At 37.9% G+C, this 21,333-nt stretch overlaps 1 protein-coding gene across 6 annotated transcripts; it reads right to left on the reverse strand.

Moving 5' to 3' along the window:
- Positions 1-18,433: 18,433 nt before the first annotated feature.
- Positions 18,434-21,011, reverse strand: LOC111909983 (uncharacterized). 6 transcript variants are annotated; one of them, XM_023905780.3, is made up of 10 exons: positions 20,636-21,011; positions 20,403-20,448; positions 20,261-20,307; positions 19,965-20,079; positions 19,766-19,837; positions 19,592-19,659; positions 19,363-19,507; positions 19,037-19,117; positions 18,852-18,941; positions 18,435-18,764 (listed from the first exon to the last, which is right to left on the reverse strand). In XM_023905780.3, exons 4-10 carry the CDS (start codon positions 20,076-20,078, stop codon positions 18,684-18,686), a joined length of 651 nt encoding a protein of 216 aa, XP_023761548.1. In that variant the 5' UTR covers position 20,079; positions 20,261-20,307; positions 20,403-20,448; positions 20,636-21,011; the 3' UTR covers positions 18,435-18,683. The 6 variants fall into 6 exon arrangements, with proteins under 6 accessions (XP_023761545.1, XP_042757393.1, XP_023761548.1 ...); XM_023905779.3 differs by having other exon boundaries at positions 19,965-20,137; XM_042901460.2 differs by lacking the exon at positions 20,636-21,011 and adding an exon at positions 20,575-20,591.
- Between the last annotated feature and the right edge of the window lie 322 nt (positions 21,012-21,333).

The following is a 21,333-nucleotide window of genomic DNA, read 5'->3' on the forward strand; positions in this document are numbered from 1 at the left end:
CTTGTTGCTTTTCTGGATCCTTGGATCCACTTGGTCCAACACCATCCTTATTCACTTTGCGAAGACGACAATCTTTCTTGAAGTGACCCGGTTTGTTACAATTCCAACAAACCAACTTAGCCTTCTTGTTGGAAGACTTGTCATCCTTTCCTTTAAACTTCCTTTTTCCATTAGACTTCTTGGGATTCTTTGAACTTTCTCCTTCCACCATGTTCACAGAAGAGGAATCAACTTGGTTCTTGCCTTTATGATTGTTATCAAGTTCTTGAGTCCTTATGGACTCTTAAATCCTTAAATGGCTTCTAAGTTGAGTCAAGGTCAATTCCTCCTTGTTATGTTTCAGATTGTGTTTAAAATCCTTCCAGGAAGGGGGTAGTTTGTCAATTATCACAGCCACAGAAATGACTTCATCCATTTTCAGATTGTGTTGAGTAAACTGTCCCAAAATCCTTAACATTTCATGGAATTGTTCCATAACAGGCCTGGAGTCAATCATCTTGTAACCCATAAAGTTACTAACAAGAAACTTCTTACTAGAAGCATCTTCAGTCATGTACTTGGATTCAAGAGAATCCCACAGTTCTTTTGCAGATTCAAAATTCTGATAGATATCAAAAAGAGAGTCAGACATACAATTGAGAATATGACCATGACATATGTAATCATCATTTTCCCACTTTGATCTTCTTCGAGTTGTCTCCAAAGGTTCATCTTCAACAGATTCTGGTAAGACTGACATGGGTGTACTCAGAACATACACTACTTTTAGAGTGGTAAGGAGAAACTTCATCTTCTTCTGCCATCTACGAAAATCTTGCCCTTCAAACTTGTTCAGTTTTTCAAACTTGCTTGTCATTTCCTTCACAGAATCACCACTTGCCATGATCACAGATTACTTCGATTTTTGTTAGAAATATGGTTTAGTGGCACTTAGAAATCTGAGAATCGTGATAATCACTTTCAAATCGAAGTATTTGGGTGGTACTCCCAAATCCTCAATTGGATAAGACTCAGATAAAATCAAAGAGAAAGAAAGAGAGAATGAGATGGTGTAATTTTCGTGAGTACCAGAAAACTGACTAAAAATTGGTTATATACATTCCTTGTCGATCCCAGCCAGGGGCTCTGCCCCTTGGATTCCACCAGGGGATGCCGCCCCTTGGACCCTATCCCAGGGGCGCTGCCCTCGGACCCCCGTTCGTTCAGGGGTTTCGCCCTTAAATGACAGTGTACTTTGATACTTGATCAAACTTAAACAAGTGTGTACTTCACACCTTCTTTACTTGTTTAATATTTATCAAGATCATTTTTTTAGTCAACAAAGTAATCCCATTACACTTAAATAACATTGATGATAACAAATCACCAACATTTTACATGTTTAAAAGTGCCCAAGATTCATAATGTTTACATAGTTTTAAAAAAACCAAAATAAAACTATTACATAAACTTCATGTTGGTTTCCCAAAATATCGTGTCCTTTTTCCATACGAGCATCTCTAATATCATGTGATATAATTTAAACAATTATAAGCGTGAGTAGTACTTTTAAATTCATAAGTAACTTTTCCATCAAAGTTACTTGAATTTATTCTTAAAGATTAACCACTTTACAAAATATAATCTGTCCGTATAATATATATCTCAAACACCATTCGAGCGTTATGATTATAAATCATAATTTCTAGTAAGAAAGTTGGTGGACTTGGTGTAGGTAGCATTTTTTTTTCCTTTAACCATCTACTTCTCTTTTAATGAAGTTGAAGGTTTCTTGAAGATGATCAAGCGTTGTGGGTTTGGTTTATCAAATCCATGTATAAAGAAGTCGATCATTTTGGTTATTCCATGATTGGGGGTCTATTTAATCGCCAATAGATTAATATTGTTCTAGCTTCTTACAACTTCAAGGTCGAGGGTCGGATAGGCCTGACAATAGAGCAGGTTTTGATCCTGATCCGATCCAAACCCGTAATAATTATATGGGTTTGGAGCGTAGTTTTTGATTTGTTTACCTGTTAACGATCCAACTCGCTAACCCTTTTATTAAATGGGTTAGGTATGGATCATCACCGATCCGCTCCATTTATAACTCGTCCCATATAAATTTTAGAATTATACATTTATATTTTATACTTCTTAACGTTTAATTTTAATTTCAATCAAAAGTCCAAAGGCCAAAGGCCAAAGAAAAAAACGCTTTTACATAGGAATTGATAAGTCGGTTTCTAATTCAATAAATCATTTTTTAACATGAAAAGAATTGGCAATTGCTATTCGCTATCACTACAACCGACAGCCATAAATCAATTCAAAGTTGTTACAATAGTGATTTTTAATTCCTATTGAAATTCCTCGAGTATGTAATGTCATTTTCTAAATCAAATTTTTTTTTTATTTTAAAAAATATTATTTTAAGTATTAAGATATAGTATACATTTTTTTATTTAAGAAATTTTGTTTTAGGAATTAATTAAAATGCGTATGATATTTAAAAAAACCTTTGGGTTACGAGACGAGTTTGAATATTCGTTGATTCGGTGGATAATGGTATGAGTCTAATTATTTAAAACCCTGCGGGTTACGGAGCGGGTTTGGATCGGATTTTGAAATTTGTTAAAAGGGTTTGGATCAAGACTGATTCGCTCCAAACCCGCTCCATTATCAGGTCTAGGGTCGGACTTAAATGTGTTTTGTTTCTTTAAAGGCGAGGAATGGCCAATGGGAAAATTTTAAGGAGGATACTTGGTTTGGAGACATTCTAGTAGGGCTGTGCATGGTTCGGTTTGGGTCGGTTTTGGACCCAAACCCAACCCAACCCATAAATGGTCAGTTTCTGGTTTTCAGAACCCAATAGGATCGGTTTATGATCGGTTCGGTTTCTTGGGTTCTGAGGTCGGTTTGGGCGGTTTTTCGGTTTCTTGGGTTCAACCCATACACTGACGGGTTCTGGGTTTAAACCCATGGGTTTTGGGTTCAAACCCATTTTCCAAAAATAAAGCAAGAAGTTAAATATTTCAAAAAACACCAAATTGAAGTTAAATACTTTAAGAAACATGAGTCTTATAACCAAATAGTCTGTTATAAGTTACTACCAAAGCCCCAAATAGTCTATTACAACAAAAACACAATCAAGTATGAGTCGGTTTCTTGGGTTGGATGGATCGGTTTCTTGGGGCGGTTTGTCGGTTTTAAGTATGGGTCGGTTTCTAGGTAAAAACCGAAACCGAACCCGACTTTTCGGTTTCTAGAAAATTCAAACCCTAACCGTCTTTTTTTTTGGTTTTGGTTTTTTCGGTTTTGGTTTCATCGGTTTTAGTCGGTTTTTCGGTTTCTTGGTTTGGGTTTGCTCACCCCTACATTCTAGTGAAGCAATGTTTTTGCGGAGGGTTTTTTTTCCTCCTAGAGGGAAATAAAGTTTGTTTGGTTCAAGATCATCTCCCTTTCGCCTTTTATATTTCGTTTTACATCAAACCCAATGCATGGGGCTGAAGAGGAACAATGGTAAGGGTGGTTGAGTTTTCTCGGTTTGCTTATTATAACCAAGGGTGTTATTCGGCGAGTTTAATTAGTTATTAGTTTATTTGGTTCAGTTTAATCAGCTTCTTTTAAAATATTAACCAAAACTGAACTGAATAAGATTTGGTTTATTCAGTTTTTGGTTAATTGGTTCGGTTGATTTTTTTTGCCGGTTAAATCTAAATTAACAAAAGTCATTTATTTCAAAATACAACATTTTATAAGAAACATGGATACAAAAGTGAAACTTAGCATTCTTTATACTACTAAGTGAATAGTTATTGCGCAATGTAAAACTACATGGTTAAATTTTTGACAAATAAATATTAAAATTAATTTAGTTATTGATATTTATATCATAACACTATTCATATTTTACCCTAATATTACATGTTATTTAAAATACAATATTTTCATTTTTAAAAATATATTAATGTTGTTTTAGTTACTTGGGTTGTGGTAATTTGGTAATGCATGTAGAAGATATAATTGATAACCTATTGACCCATGCTCAAATCTTGACACTACTCAACACTTGTGGCCATGAAGGTTTGTCTGCAGTGACTCCAGGGCATGAGGCAAAGCTTCATGTTTGCATCGGATGATTAGTCGGTGTGCGAAAGCTGGCTTGGAAACCCTCGTTAGGAAAGTTCCCTTTCCTTTTTTACAATAGCAGACTAATTAACTAATGGCACGCACTTATTGTTTTTAAAATGCATATCTATACGTCGTGTTATTTTCATACTCCAACCTCAGCAAACTAAAATCATATAGGCGTAGTCTGGATACCAACATCTAATTTCTATAAGAGACAAAGACAAACACACCCCTACTACAAAAAATGCTTGGTCGAGACTAAATGTATATATACGAACAAAAATTTATGAAAACTAAAAAGATTATCCTCTCATGACTTGAAAGGGAGTATGTCAACTCATTGTTATTGGTTGTACTAGTACAACATTAAAATATGCATGACATGCATTTAGTTCACATTTGATATTTTATAGGATCAAAGGGGAAACTATGAATTTAATGGAAACTAAGGCCAATTAACATGTAAAACAATTTAAATATAATTTATATGTAGCAATACATTTGCTAATATGACTTTGAATTTTCCAAAACCTTTCGGGCTTCAATAAATCCATTGTAACGTCTTGTTTCGAATCGTTTCCCATTTCGGGGTGGTAAACAAGGATTAGGTATTAGTCGACTTAGGACCCTTGAAGAATTGAGATTTGAACTCATTTGGGGGTGGAGGATGTATTTTGGTTGATCCGGGTATTTGGTTTATGCTTTGGAGCCAAAGGGTATTTTGATAATTTGTCAGCTCAGGCTTTTATGGAAATTGGATGTTCGTTCAGGATTGGGTTGATTAAAGTGTAGAGCTTCTTGTTACCTTTTCATGAATTAAGGATTGTCAGAATCGGATTTATAACGAAAAAGTTATGGCCTTCGGAGTGCTTAAGGGTTTAAGAGGAAACCCTAGTATGTGGGGCGTACCTAGGGAGTATGCGGGACGTACTGATGTGAAGGGCATTATGCTAGGCATAATGTGGTGTACACTTAGCGTACTGCGAGGGTTTGATCAAGGGTGCGGGACCTCGTACATTGGGCGTATGAGGAGCACGTGGGGCGTACGAAGGGTAAGGGAAAAACCCTAATTTTTGGATGTGTACCCTATATAAGCACATTAAGTCTTTTCGACTGGCCTCTCTATCAGCCTCCAAGTCCCCAAAACCCTAGAAAATTGCCCCTGAGCCTCCATGGTTGTGTTTTTGAGCTCATAGTGTGCATCTTGGTGTGTTTTGGCTCACATTCAAGAAGATGGAGTTTGGTGCAAGGTTGTGGATCAAGGATGAGCTTGTAGATCTTGATTATGTGCTTCATTTCCAGCTTGTTTGATGTCACACCCCCGAACCGGACGGCGGAAACGTCCGAGGGATCTTGTGACTCAAATTGAATACCATCACCATGAATATACATGAATCATAACATAATTCATCACCATGCATTGAAATATTACAACTGATATCGTTTACATTCAATACATTGTTTTAGACATTACAATTTCATAACATAAACCATTCGATAGGAAATCTAAGCAAAACACCATGACATCACTTGATACTTATTTTTCGGTTTACCTGTTACCTGAGAATACAAGTTATTTTGGAAAACATCAACATATGAAATGTTGGTGAGTTCATAAGTAATGTTATGGAAAAATGATTTTTGTGAAGTTTGAAAACCTAGAAAATCCGATATTTTCTGAAAAGAGTATTTGTTTATAAAAAGTGTGAAGATCCGTAAATATGCTCGTCGATTTTGTAAACATGTATAGTTGTTGAACTTTGTATACAAATTACAAACGATCCTTAAGGCGTCGTCCGTACTACTCACTTAATCCAACCACCCTGACTTCTCTTGATTTACGCCACGAATCTGTTTACTCGATTTCTCATAAGCCCAACAACCGAGGAGAAAGGAGGGTACGAAGCCCCCTTTATTTCCATAAGTTATTCAAGGCTATCGGGAATGCGAAAGGCACTTGGCCCGACTCGCATTTGACTTCTCGACTTCACTAGCAGTACTAATGGACCCTTGGGGCCCAATAGCACAATAGAGCTATTGAAATTCCTTTTACATGAAATTAGGTCATAGAAGGCCCATTAACATGTAAGCGCGTTCCCTTCGGGCCCAAAGATCATGTTATTGGGCTAGCAAGTTCCAACAAGTATGATTTGAAACTTCCAAGCCCAAAGTTTAAATATTGACTTATCGTAGTTAGCACGTGTTTAACGAATTGTTTTGGTTTGACGATTTTATTTTGTTGTTGATTCGAGACCGAATCAATTTGTTTTGTACCGATATTTATTGTTGAAAGTGTAATTGTTTTCCGTTTTGTCGATAGTCGCGGGTTTGTATTTTGTATTATTGATTTATTCTGTTCGAAAATGCAGTTTGATCCTTTTCATTTCCTTCCTTTTATAAAAATAACGCCTTTGGTCCTTTTATATAAAAGTATTTCATTTTTGGTCCTTAAAACACCTTTATTGACACTTTGGTATACTTTATTTGGTGAACACACATTTTTAACCCAAATTTTGTTTAGTGGCAACTTCAGCCCCTCTAGAGTAGTGTTTCTCGGTTTAGGACTCATTTTTCACAACTTTTACAGTTTTAGCCCAAAATCTAAAAAGTTTGCATTTTTAGTCCTTTTTGATAATGAAAAACATTTTTGAGCCTTAAAAACATTTTATTATGCTGATTACCCCCTGTTTTACAGAAAGTTGCCTTTTCAGCCCCTCAAACTTATAAAATTCACATTTTTAGGCATATTGGGCCGAAAAGCCCAAATCTAGCCCATTAGGTTCAAAATTTACATTTTAAGTCCCTTAAAAATGTTGTTGTCCAGAAAAATTATTATAGAACTGTTTGGAACATTTTGACCCTCTAGAAACTATAAATTTGTCGGTTTGTACCCTAAGTTTTGCATTTTTGACATTTTAAGCCCTAAAATGTATTTTATGTTAGGATATGTTCATCCTAACTTCATAAACTATTTTTGTTGACTTGATTAGTCTATAATCACTTAAGTTATGTTTATTTCCTTTCTCATGCCTTAGATCTCGGTTTTTACACACTTTTTGATAACAAAATCATCACAAAACACATGATATCACACACATACATGCATCAAATTACACATAGCATACATTTACACATAGATCTACACATTTTCTTGTATTCTCCCCCATACAACTCATAAAAACCGAAAAGGAAGGGGTATGAAACTCACCTTGAGTTGTGGATCGGTTTTTGGAGAAGTTTGGTGCTATTTTCGGCCCTAGAAAGTTCCTTGGATGGATCTCAAACTTAGTGGGTTCTAAGATGCAAGATAATGAACTTGAATGGATTAAGAGATGATTTTTGATGAAAAGAGATAGCTAGATTATGGATCTAAGCAATATCTTACCTTAGATGATGAGTTTTTATGGAGAATATCCTTGAAAGCCTTCTAGATCTCGAAAGTTTTGAAGAATAAGTGGGAAGATGTTCTTGAAGACTTAGAGAGAATGGAGTGAATTTTTGTAAGTGTGTGTGTGTTGTGTTCGGCCGAGAATCAAGAAGAAGAAGAGAGAGAGTTGAGGTGACTAACTTAGATGCATGTTGGTACATGCATGGAGGTATGTGGTGTATAAATGAGGTGGCAACCTCAGAAGTCAACTCTTCCTCTCCATTTTGTGTAATTGGGCCGAGAGAAGGAGGAAGGAAGAAAGAAAGTTGGGCATTGAATGCTTAAACCCACATTATGGTTCAATTTGATAGCTTTTGGCCCAAAATAAATCAAGAAATGATTTTTATGGCTTATTAGGGTTAATTAGGTTAGTTATGGCCCAATGAGGTTCATTTAAATATTTTGTTTCATTCTAGGCTCAATATGGCCCAAAATATTAAAATAAATGAAAGTGGGTCCAATTAGAGCCCATTCAAGAGTTCTAAGCCCAAGATAGTCCAATTGGAAGCTTATTGGTCCATTGGGCCCAATAAGGAAATCCTAATCCAAAATGGACTTAAACAAGGATTTCTAAGGTTCCCAATTGTTTGTTGACTATTTGTAGTGCTTGAATGAAGTGTTTGATTGAAATTTTGTTGTCATAGAGTAAGCATCATGCATGCTGTCATGTTTTTGATTCATAGTTGTCATAAGTGTAGTAGTTACAAGGCACCAAAAATTTCTAGTTGTGACATTTGAGGTAAAAAGCTTTGACCTTGTTCATTATTAGCTTAGATCTATTTTGTGTGATTTTTGGTCCCTTTTTGGCCCCAAGAATGAGATCTAGTGGTTTGGTACCACTCCATGAGCTATGTATAAGTGACAGATCATCACAATCATCATAAAAGGAATGTATATCATCATATATTGTATACAATAGTTTACCATTCATATCTCGTGTAGTCACTCCTGAAATTACTCTCTTACCTTATTGTATTATGCCTATAAATGGGCATTCAAAGAATGTAATCAGTAACAAAAATTTCAATTGTAACATCCTATAAACCTTTTATGGTATCAGAGCTTTCTGCTCCTCTGAGCCTTCATGATCTAAAAAGCCTGCAAGATCTTCCTCTTCAACATGACCATTATTATTGAAATCACCACACACACTGTAACGACCCAATTTTCACGTCCAAAAATTTTGTTTTTAAAACATTACTTTAGAAAACATTAATAATTAAAAACATTGTTTGATCAAACCACATCACAACGTAAACCATGTCTAAAAGCCAAATCATACAACCAATCGAAATATCAAAGTATAAATCCCAGAGAAATCTCGTAAATGCGGAAACCAGTGTGTGTGCATGATGTGCCGCTACCGTGCCAGCTCCTTCCCCTTTGATGAAGAGGTACCTGAAACCAAAACTATAAACTGTAAGCACAAAGCTTAGTGAGTTCCCCCATAATACCTCATACCATGCAAGCATATAACATATAACATTCAGCTAGGAGTTACGGGCCTCGCCCACACTCGTGAAGATACGGGCCCTGCCCACACTTCGCTAGCCGGGAGATACGGGCCTCACCCACACTCGTGAAGATACGGGCCCTGCCCACACTTTGCTATCCGGGAGATACGGGCCTCGCCCACACTCTACTATCTGGGAGATACGGGCCTAGCCCACACTCCACTCTCGGAGAGATACGGGCCTTGCCCACACTCAACCGCTAACTCATAATATACAAGTATCACATAGACAACAAGTATAGAAAACTCTATCATACCGACACATATATCATAATTAACTAAATCAAGAGATACGGGCTCGGCCCACACTCTAGTGCTAACATCTCGTCTACACGGGTCGGCCTTGGTGCCTTAGACCCATTCCTACTGGAAGGAAACTCACCTCGAAATAGCTGCTGGTCTGTGTGGGAATTGACTGTCTGTTGCTGCTGCTACTCCGGAAATCCTCCAGCTATAATTCACACAAAACACTCAATCAAACACCGCTAACTGACCCTCGGGTAAATTGACCATTTTACCCTTGATCAAGTTAAAAGTTAAAGCCAGAGTCATCTTTCAGTTGACCCGACTCGCCGAGTTGGCTCCCCAACTCGCCGACTCCTTATCCAATCAATTGTCCTGCAACCCGTCTCTACTCGTCAAGTTGGACGTTGACTCGACGAGTTCTCCATCTAAACCGATATCCAAGTCCTTATCCTACTCGCCGAGTTGTATGAACAACTCGCCGAGTTCATCTTCATCCGATGAACAATTTATGCTGCGACTCGCCAAGTTGTATGAACAACTCGCCGAGTCTGATCTTGATCTAAGGAGATTGCCTTGAACTCGTCGAGTCAGGGCGTTGACTCGCCGAGTTCCTTCATGGGTGAGTTCGGCTACCAACTCACCGAGTCCACCCAGGACTCACTAGTCAACTCGACACAACGAAAAGGGGACAAACTCGGAGACTCGCGACCAGACTCGCCGAATCAGATGAGCGACTCGTTGAGTCTGCTTCATGCAAAAGCCATATATGCGATTTTGCTCGAATCCAGTCCATGCCATTCATAGATCTGGGCTCCTAGGGCCTGGTTTACACGTAAAGTTTCCAACTTTACGTGTAGATCATCACCAATAAAGGTTCTAAGGTTCAAAGTGCACCATAAGGGGTAGATCTAGGGCTTGTGTGCAATATGACTCCATAAAGGCAGTAGATCCAAGCTCCAGGGACTGAATAGGGTCTAGATCTAAAGGCTAACAACTTGAATCAACCCACAATGCACAACCAATCTTGGGACATGGTTCAAGAAGGACTTTAATGGAGTAATAATCATAGAAACAGAGGGAAAACGAGTTATACCTCCAAGAAATTGCTGAGAGAACACGAAGATGCTTGGCTTCCTTCCCTTCCTCTTGATCTACTCCTCTTCCTTCTCAAAATCTTCAAGGAAACACACTAAAAAGCCTCAAACTCACAAGAACAAGGGCTAGAATGTATGGAGAGCTTCTGAGGGTGAAGGGGGCGGAGTTGGGGTCGTTTAAATAGGGTGCAAACCCTTGGAAATTAGGGTTTCATCAGACAGTGCAGACTCGCCGAGTCCATAATATGAACTCGCCGAGTCGCCAACTTAACCGCGTCCCAAGTCTCGTCTCTACTCGGCGAGTCGAGCCTCCAACTCGCCGAGTCCAAGGCCAATAATACAAAATACTCAGATAAATCTTACATACCAGGAACCAGGTGCTACACACACTCATTTTCGAATTAAGCTGACATCAACCAACGTCCCTGTATGGAGAAAACAGGTTCTGTCCACTTTAATCGGCCTTGATCTTGAGAAATATATTTAGGACTCAACTGAACCACCATCAAAGAGAATCGACAACAAACCCAATCCACTATATCAGTCATGGTACCGCCAGGATCAAATTCTTCTTGGTGCACTTCTCGGTAGTTGTTCAGAAACTATCCAACCCATCGTCTCCTCTGCAGAGACCGTCTGTCAAGCATTCAAATGCTTGACAGATAGTTATGCTAGTGCCTCTCGATCCCGCATCATCTCCTTAAAATCAAAACTCGCCAGGAACCCCAAAAACTCCAGACCAATGGCAGAATTTCTTCACGAGATGAAAGGAATTACTGATGAACTTTCCCTCGCACAAGCTCCAATTGAAGAAGAAGACCTAATTGTTCACATCCTAACTCAATTAGGGGACGATTACAAGCACATCACCGCTGCCCTAAAAGTCAAGGATACACCACTCACCTTCTCTGATCTCTTCGCCAAACTTGTTGATTATGAACGATCGCTTCAAGAAATCATTTCGACACCCACCATTGCTACCGTCAACCACACACAGAAGCACTTCATTGGACGCACGAGATATGATTCCAGGCCCAATCATCGGTCCAATAACTATGGGCCACAAAACAACAAGCCTCAAAATAACTGGACTAATTTTAACAATAATCGTAACAATATATTTTTTTTTTCAATTTTGCAAAATTTCAGGTCATGACACAAAGGTTTGCAGAAAGTTAGCTCGTTTTCTACGGGAAAACAATATTACTATCTCATCGAATTCCCAACCAACTCCCGTGGTTAACTACTCTACGACTGCATCTTCTTCACCGACTCCACCATGGATGTTTGATAGTGGGGCGTCTCATCATGTAGCCTCCGACAGATCCTAATTCCACACTCTATCAGATCTAGGGGGACCAGATGAAATAGTGCTTGGCAATGGTACAACTCTGCCCATTTCTCAAACTGGACACACATCACTTCCATCTCGTTCTCGCCCATTACATTTACATAATATTCTTATTGTTCCTCAATTAAAAAAATAATCTTATATCAGTAGCAAAGCTCTGCAAATCTAACCATGTTTCGGTTGAATTTTTTCCCTATCATTTTTTGGTTAAGGATCTTCGCACGGGGGCGCCTCTCATGCGGGGAATGAACATCAATGATGTCTATTATGCAACCATCAACTCCCTTCGTCATTTGTCACAAATCAACTCTACCACAACTTCCATCGAGTCTCTTTTCTCTTGGCATCACAAGCTTGGACATCCTTCAATAAAAGTTCTAAAGCGCTTACTTAAGACTTTAGGCATTTCTTACAATAACATGTCCACTGTTACTTTTCATTGTGATTCATGCTCCATTAATAAAGGCCAAAAATTACCTTTTGGTGAAAATTCATTTCATGTTTCCAAACCCTTGCAACTTATATACTCTGATGTCTGGGGCCCGGTCCAATCCTCAAACGATGGCTTTACCTACTATGTGATATTTGTTGATTTTTATTCTAAATATACATGGTTCTACCCTATGAAGCAAAAATCAGATGTCTCCATCTTGTTTCCTCAATTCAAGACATTAGTTGAAAAATACTTTCACACCCCTTTAGTCTCACTCTTCTCAGATAATGGTGGTGAATATATTGGACTTCTTCCATATCTCAAAAAACATGGCATATCTCACTTCACCACTCCCCCGCATACTCCAGAACAAAATGGTGTAGCTGAAAGACGTCACCGCCACATTGTTGAAATCGGTCTCTCTCTCCTCCACCATGCAAAATTACCATTGTCATTTTGGTCCCAAGCATTTGAAACTGCATGTTACCTAATCAACGACCTTCCCACAAAAATCTTGGCATTTCAATCACCATACCACAAGTTATATAACTCTTCACCCACTTACACAAAACTAAAACCATTTGGTTGTTTGTGTTTTCCATGGCTATGACCGTACGCTCCTTCAAAACTTCATCCCCGATCCATAAAATGCATCTTCCTTGGATACTCCTCCTCCAAATCCGCATACAAATGCTATGATCCCATCACTCAACGTCTTTACCATTCCTGCCATGTTGAATTCATTGAACATGAGTTCCCATTCACATCCAAACTTGCATCCAACTCCCCCTACCATCAACCGATTCATTCATATTACCTACCCATCCACCTTCACACCCACCACCACCACCAACAAGCATCTCTGATCATCCTATCTTGCATACACCCACGCCCACCATACACATATCTACTCCCACAAATCCTCCCTTCACTCAAACTGAACCTACTACTCCCTCATTCTCTCAAACCACAAATGCCTCACCCACCATTCCATCCACCTCACCCACTCCCTCTTCACCATCCACCCAAAGCTCAAACAATGATCCATCACCCTCTCCTCCACAACCCAACCAACGACCTCAACGGTCAAGAAAAAAACCCTAAATATTTCAATGACAACCTCATCAACACCACTACCGCTCACCCTATACCAACCGCCCTCGAACCTACAACCCCAACCCAAGCCCTTAAAGACCCTCAATGGCGAAAAGCAATGGATTCTGAGTTCAACGCTCTCATTCAAAACCAAACCTGGGAACTTGTGTCTCCACACTCCCACAAACCAATAGGTTGCAAATGGGTATTTCGTATTAAACGCAATCCTGATTGTTCTGTTGAAAAATACAAAGCTCATCTCGTAGCTAAGGGATTTCTTCAACAATATGGGAAAGACTACTTTGATACATTTAGTCCTATTACAAAACCAGTTACTATTCGAACTATTTTGTCCATTGCTCTCTCCAAAAACTGGCCCTTACGGCAACTAGATGTTAATAATGCCTTTCTTCATGGGACACTCCATGAAGATGTCTTCATGACCCAACCACCTGGATTTGTTAATCCTCAGTTTCCTAACCACATCTGTAAGCTCAAAAAATCTCTATATGGTCTCAAACAAGCTCCACGGGCATGGTACATTGAACTTACTACCTTTCTTCTTCAATTTGGGTTTCGTAAGTCCCTCGCCGATGCATCCCTATTCATATATCAACATCATCACACCATATGCTACTTCATGGTTTATGTTGATGATATTGTTCTCACCGACAATGATCCTAAATTTCTTAATCACTTTACTCAGGCATTGAGCAATAAGTTTTCAATCAAAGACTTAGGGATGCTTCATCACTTTCTAGGTGTTGAAGTCATACCTACTCCTAAGGGACTCTTCTTGTCTCAACACCGTCACATCCAAGATATCCTCCATCAATTCAAAATGGATGGAGCTAAGGAAGTCATTACCCCTCTCAGTGCCACGGAACCCCTGAACTTGCATCACCATTCACCACTGATTGATGCCACTCCTTACCGCAAACTTGTTGGCTCGCTTCAATATCTCGCCTTCACTCGCCCTGATATTTCCTTCGCTATCAACAAACTCTCTCAATTCATGCATGCTCCTAGACAAGCTCACTGGCAAGCCTTGAAACGTGTCTTACGGTACCTAAAAGGCACTATTTATCACGGTCTCTCCCTAAGTCGTTGCTCGCCTCTCACTCTCTCAGCCTTTTCTGATTCTACATGGGGTGGAGTTTATGATGGCAGCCGATCCACTATAGCCTATATTCTCTACCTTGGTACGAATATCATCTCATGGAAGTCTACACGCCAAAAGTCGGTCTCTCGTTCGTCTACTGAAGCAGAATACAAAGCCTTAGCCAATGCCTCTGCTGAGCTTCTTTGGATTAAAAACTTACTAAAAGAACTTGGTGTTACCAATAACCAACCACTAGTTCTATTTTGTGACAATACAGGTGCTACATATTTATGTGTTAATCCAGTCTATCACTCACGAATGAAGCACGTCGCTCTTGACTACCATTTTGTACGGGAAAAAGTATCTGCTGGACAACTTCGTGTTTTTCATGTCAACTCTCACGACCAACTTGCCGATATGCTCACTAAACCATTGACGAAAGCTCCTTTTCTTCGAAACTGATCCAAGATTGGCGTATCCAATGGATCCTCCATCTTGCGGGGGCGTATAAGTGACAGATTATCACAATCATTATAAAAGGAATGTATATCATCATATATTGTATACAATAGTTTAACATTCATATCTTCTGTAGTCACTCCTGAAATTACTCTCTTACCTTATTGTATTATGCCTATAAATGGGCATTCAAAGAATGTAATCAGTAACAAAATTTTCAATTGTAATATTCTATAAACCTTTTACTATGAGTTGCCACTCTTGGTGTTTCTGAGGTTCTAGATGCATAAAGTAGTCTCCTTTAGGGTTTGGAATCCCCCATGCATGAGATGGTGTACAATTGGTGAAAGTATAATCCTTTATTTTGTAGTTGGGTTCTTCTGGGGCATGCAAAGTCACCAAGGCAGTGACTTTATGGTTCTACACACTTATTAGTACTCAGATCTATGGTTTGGACTTCTAGACTTAAGCATTAAGAGCTTAACGTCGATTTTGGCTTAATGGATGAGTACGCTGGACGTACAAGTCTGTACGCAGTCTAGGGATGAAAGTGGGTCCAAACTTGGATCAGCTGGACCCGGACCCGGAAAACCCGGAACCGTTTAATGGAATTTTGTAGAACCGGAAACCGAACCAGTATATAGGAACCGATTCCGGTTCGGTTCCGGGTACAGTACCAGGTGAAGTAGGTCTAGAACTAGAAAACCCAGAAACATCAAAGTGGGTAGGTTGGAACCGGATAAAGTGGGTTTAGAATCGGAAAAGCCAAAAAAATCGGAATCTTTTTTGGCAATTACTTACTACTTAGTTGGTTAAACTTTGAAAATTTTCATATTGATATCCCGAATTCGGGGGACTGTTAGTCATTGAATATGAATCCAAAATTGACAAAGTTATAGTCTAAAGTCATGATAAACTCTAACTACACTCTGGAAAAAAACATATGTCAATCTGAATTTAAACAAATGATATATATATATATATATATATATATATATATATATATATATATATGCAGGTGTTAACATTTTCACATAATACGAAGTACAAAAACAAATAGCTGAAAAGTTGAAAATTTTCAGATATATATCCCGACTTCAGGGGATTGTAAGTCATTGAATATTAAACCAAAAATGACAAAATTATAGTCTAAAATCATGTACAAACTCTAAGCTACAAGTTGGAAAAAATCGTGTGTCAATTCGACTTCAAACGGATAAGATATGCACATTTTAAAACTTTCACAGAATACAAAAAAGCTGAAAAAGTAAAAACTTCCTGCTTTGATATCTCGACTTTGGGGGACTATAAATCAATGAATATAAAACTAAAAATAACAAATTTATAGTCTAATATCATGTACAAACTCTAAACTAAACATTAGAAACAAACTGCATGTCAATTCGACTTAAAACGAATGAGATATGCATGTTTTAACGTTTCACAGAAACCAGTTCCAGTCCCTAAAAGTGGTTCCGGTACCGGTTCCTAACACCAGTTCTGGTTCTTAGACCCGGTTTACCCGGACCCGATTGACCCAAACCTGGATTACCCGGAACCCAGATAAAGCCAAATTTTAAACCCGGAACCGGAGCAGATTCTAATGGTTCCGTTCCGGTCCGATTATGGTTCTGGTCCGGTTTTCCGTTTTTAAATCTCATCCCTAGTACGCACAACATAGAAACCAAACTGCATGTACGCTTAGTGTACAACTGAGTACGCCCCGCGTACTCAGTCAAGAGGTTTTTTGCATTTGGGCTTGGGTGTATGCGTTTTTAATGGGCCATTTGAGTACGAGTATTTTGGACTAGGAAAATTGGTTGGGCTTTAGGGTAAGCCCCATGTAAGGGGTGCGGGACCAATTTGGAAAATTGGGCCATATTTGGTCATTGGTTGATTATTTGGCTTTTGTGCTTTTTAGATGGTGAGTTTGGGCCTTGGTCTTGGACCAAGTTAGGTTAGGGGTAATATTATATGCTGGTTATTAGTACTTGTTTTTATGCTTAACAGGCGAGGCCTGATGCCTGGTGGGGCTCGATGACGATATGGTATGCTATAGTCTTTGTGACTATTGCATGTGCTAGTAAGGTTATATGTTTATATGATTATATGGTTATAGGATTATGTGTGTATCGGGTAGGGCCCAATGTCAGGCGAGGCCTAGTGGTTGAAAGATCTGTAATCCGAGTGGGGCTCGATGTCAGGCGGGGCCCGAGGCCGAGTGGGACTCGAGACCGGGCGATGCCTGATGGAGGGCGGGGGGCCAGTATGTGATTTTATGTACGTGTGTATGGTATGAGGTATCTTTGGGGAACTCACTAAGCTTTGTGGTTACAATTTTCAGTTTATGTTTCAAGTATTTTAGTTTTCAAATGGAATAGCTTGGGATGATTGCAGAGCACACACCACATGTTTCCGCAATTTGTGAATTACTCTGATTTAATGATGTTTTTGCTAAATTTTGATTACATTGGTTTTATTGCGATGATATGTATTAATGATTTATTAATCTAAAAACGAAAATTTGATGTCATTATTTTTGGGACGTTACATCCACCTTGCGGTCTCAACAATGAGTATTTCACTGTTTTCCACCTATTTTAATATTCTTACATATTAAAATGGTTTTTACATGAGAAAAATAGAAATTCTTACATGCATGGATTCATATAGAAGTGCCAAATAGTGAAGGTGGATATAATTATTATTGTTGAAGGAAGGGTGATGAAAACCAAATATATTCAAAGAATATGAAATTATGCGCAAAATTTGATTGTGTATACATAACATGTGACATTTGAGTGAACGTGGTTGTGCGATCCATGAATAATTGGATGGTGGCTTATGATTAGTCAGTCAGATGGTGCCTTTTGCGGTTTTCATTCGAGAAAACATCCAGGGAAACGATGGCAATATGGGTCGAAGAAGAATGTGAACTGAGGACAGATTGGGTTGCACATTGTTGAAGTTTAAAGGTGGAGTGAGGGTTGAAGGGATCGTGGCCTGGGGAGAGGAGAACGTGGAAAGACGGCCTTGTCTTGTGGAGCTAGGCATCAACTAAAAGAACATCAGTTAATAGTCGCCGGCTGTGGGAGCCAAGAAACCGTAAATAACTGGTTATTACGGTCGATATCGAAACTTGAAAAAAATAAAGGGCTGAGATTTTAACTTTTTTTTTTTCTGAATCGCTGTTAGGGGGTGTTTAGATTAGCTTTTTAGCTTATTGCTTATAGTTTATTTGTGGTGGGAATAAGCAATAAACATGGGGATGGATGCTTATTAAAATTAGCTTATTTAGCTTAATAACAATAATTATCAAGAATTTATTGTGGCCATTTTAACACACTTACGTGCAACGTCACAATATGCTTCATTTTGAAATCTTAATACGCCTTCATCAATCAATATTTGTTTCCAAAAACGAATCAATCCATATCATCGAAATAATTGCAAACAATTTCATCACAAAACACTCTCATTTTAACCTCAAAAACATAGAAATCTCAAATTTGTAAAGAATATCGACCCTCTTGAAGATGACTTCAATGATTATGTTTCTTCAAATAAAATCAAATTATCAATGAGAACACTTACAACTTAAGACATGATGTCATGATCCAGCAAATACGTTACTTTTTTCTTTGAACAAATTTTTTTTATTTTAACTAAAATAGTTAATTTCATTCTGATACCAAACAATTTCATATTTATGTACAAAGCAACTTTTTACAAGAATTAATGCTTAATGTAAATATGATACAAAATTACTTTATATCACCCATCCTCAACCTTTATCCATGCATCGAGTCCCAAAACCATGCAAAGCTCTATCATAACAATCGCCATGAAGTCAATGGACATGAACTAGACGCAGATCTGACGATGATTGTGGAAGATCGTTCTCTTCATCCGAGTGGAAATACCGATGTTCCTAGCAAACATAATAATTGTTTAAATTTTATAAAAAATTTAGAGATCAAATATGAAAAGAAAAAAAAATCCATTTTAAACTGTTAACCTCTAGTTGGAGGCCACGTTGCACGACAATAAAAGCTCTAAACATGATATAAATTGGCAAAATAACGCCGATACACCTTAACATAATCAACTACACCAACAATAATAAAAAAAAAAAAGAATTCAAAAAATAAAAAATAAACAACAAATTTTATAAATAAAAAAAAGCGTACAAATCCATTTTACCGTGAACATCGTAATCGTGTATCCTCCGGTACCATTGATAATAATCGGTAGAGTATGACGTAACACGAGAAGTGTCATAAACTGCAAAAAAACACGACATGACAAAACAGAACAAGACAGACACGTATTGCATTTGACATGCATTAAACTGGAACTGAAACTGATATACATTTCAACCTAGAAGGTGGGACAAGACTCCCTCTTGATCTCTTGTTTGTACAAAAGACATAAATACCTTCGTCGTCATCATCGAAAATAGCCCTAGAAAGCTTGTCCAGTCTAATGTAACAAATACAGTCCTAGATGACAAATACAAAGTACATTACCATTATAGCAATTACACGGCAACATGTCAAGCTTCCGGGACTAGGGGCAATATAGTCATCAAAGTCCGGTTCTTCATGACCAGAAGAAACCATGGTTGAAAATTGAAGATTGTAAAGATCCCTTCGTGAAATCTCCCAATTGCCCCTAGTTTAACATAACGAACGAATTGATTTTTATTTTTTAACAAAATTGTGTGTAAAAAAAAGATTTATTCACTTCAAACGACACCTGAAATTCATCGGATCTCCATCACAATGAAGTGACGGAGGTGGTGATGTATAATCGGGCTTGAATGGCTGAAAAACTCGAAGAAAAACAAAAGAACTTTACTTTTATACTCATAATAGCAACGTATTTTGAATCCAAATTCTAAAGTGGATTAATGACTAAAATGCCCTTTACCTCGAGGCAAATCTCACACGTGGTGTTCCCCTTCTCGTTGCACCACAGTTGTACACATCTACGGTGGGCAAACTATAAATTGACACAAAGTTTTCTAAATTTGGCTTGATTTTGAAGAGTTATTAAAGAAAAGATAAATCTAATCATAGATGTTTAATAGTTTCTTGAAGTTTAATTATGAAGATTAAGAAGAGCAAACCTTCAAGCTGCCACGACATGCACATGGTGTCTCCATATTGGAGTCTTCATCGTCATCATGACAAATCCTGCATTCCATCAATTTCTTTGGCTTTGATTCAAAAGTGAGATCCATCCTATGAGAAGAAACATCAGTAACCATTTCTTCATTTACTGAATCCGTGGAAATAACAGCTTCAAGAGAGGATTCAGTGAGCAAACGATCAACCAGCAAGATAAAATGATCCTTCATCTTCAAGATTTTTTACATAAAAAGAAGATTCTTTTGAGAAAAAGTTTAAAGATTCGAAAACGTACAATCCTAGGAAACCCCTTTGGAAATCGTTCCTCTTTCACTATTAAATCTGTTCGTTTCATATCGAAAAATTAATTTCCGAGCATTTGCGTTACAGATTAATCACAATCAGAGAAAGAAAAGTTCAAAGATCCGAAAACGTACAATTCTAGCAAATCCCCTTTGCAACTGTTCCTCTTTTCCTATAAATCTGTTGGTTAGATAGAAAACGAGAAAAAAACATCAAACATTGTTCATCAATCGGTGAAAATTAGAATTAAGAATCAGGGAGATTGAGAAAGGAAAATTGAAATTGAAGAATTTATTGACATAGCACCTGGATATATGAATAAACAGGGTAAAATTAGAACGAGAAGAATGAGATAGAGAAAGCTTACAAGGATATAAATGCGATAATTCCTGCAAAAGGATGAAGGTGAAGCAAATAAAGTTGTATTGTGCAATCCTTTCCTTGTCCATCTATTTGGGTTTCTTGAGAATTGCAGCTTGGGATTGAAGCAATCGATTGAGTGGCTTGTTACAGCAATGTTGTTCTTCTTATCGATTGCATTTTCATTTTTAATTGTGTGTTAATCAAAGAACAACAAAACCCTAATCTCCCTCGTCTTGATTTCTTATATTCATTGCTGGTGGGAATGTGAATTTCAATGGCGATGAGAAGCGGGTTTTCTCTACCATCATCATCGCCATTATCCCACGTTCATTCATTCAGTTTCCCGTTAGAAAATTGGTCCCTCCGCTTTTGTATCACGCATGTAGAATGTTATAATTTATGTTCATCAATCGGTGAAAATTACAATTTACAACCAATTTTGTTATTGAGTATATTTTTAATGGTAATTATAATTGTTATATTGAATTTATATATTAACAAATAGAAGTTATAAGAGATATTGATTATTTTAAATTTATAAATTATAAAGAGAAAAAACAAAAATAAAGTTTTCTATTAATCATTTTCTAAGACCTATGAGTATGAGCAACGGGGAAGCGCGTTATGCCCATGTGACAGCCTAATAACGACGCCATAACGGGATGAACACCAGTCCCCTTGCCGTTATTAGGTGTTATGTGA

The sequence above is a fragment of the Lactuca sativa genome, chromosome 4 (genome assembly GCF_002870075.4).
Source record: "Lactuca sativa cultivar Salinas chromosome 4, Lsat_Salinas_v11, whole genome shotgun sequence".
Classification (NCBI taxonomy): domain Eukaryota; kingdom Viridiplantae; phylum Streptophyta; class Magnoliopsida; order Asterales; family Asteraceae; genus Lactuca; species Lactuca sativa.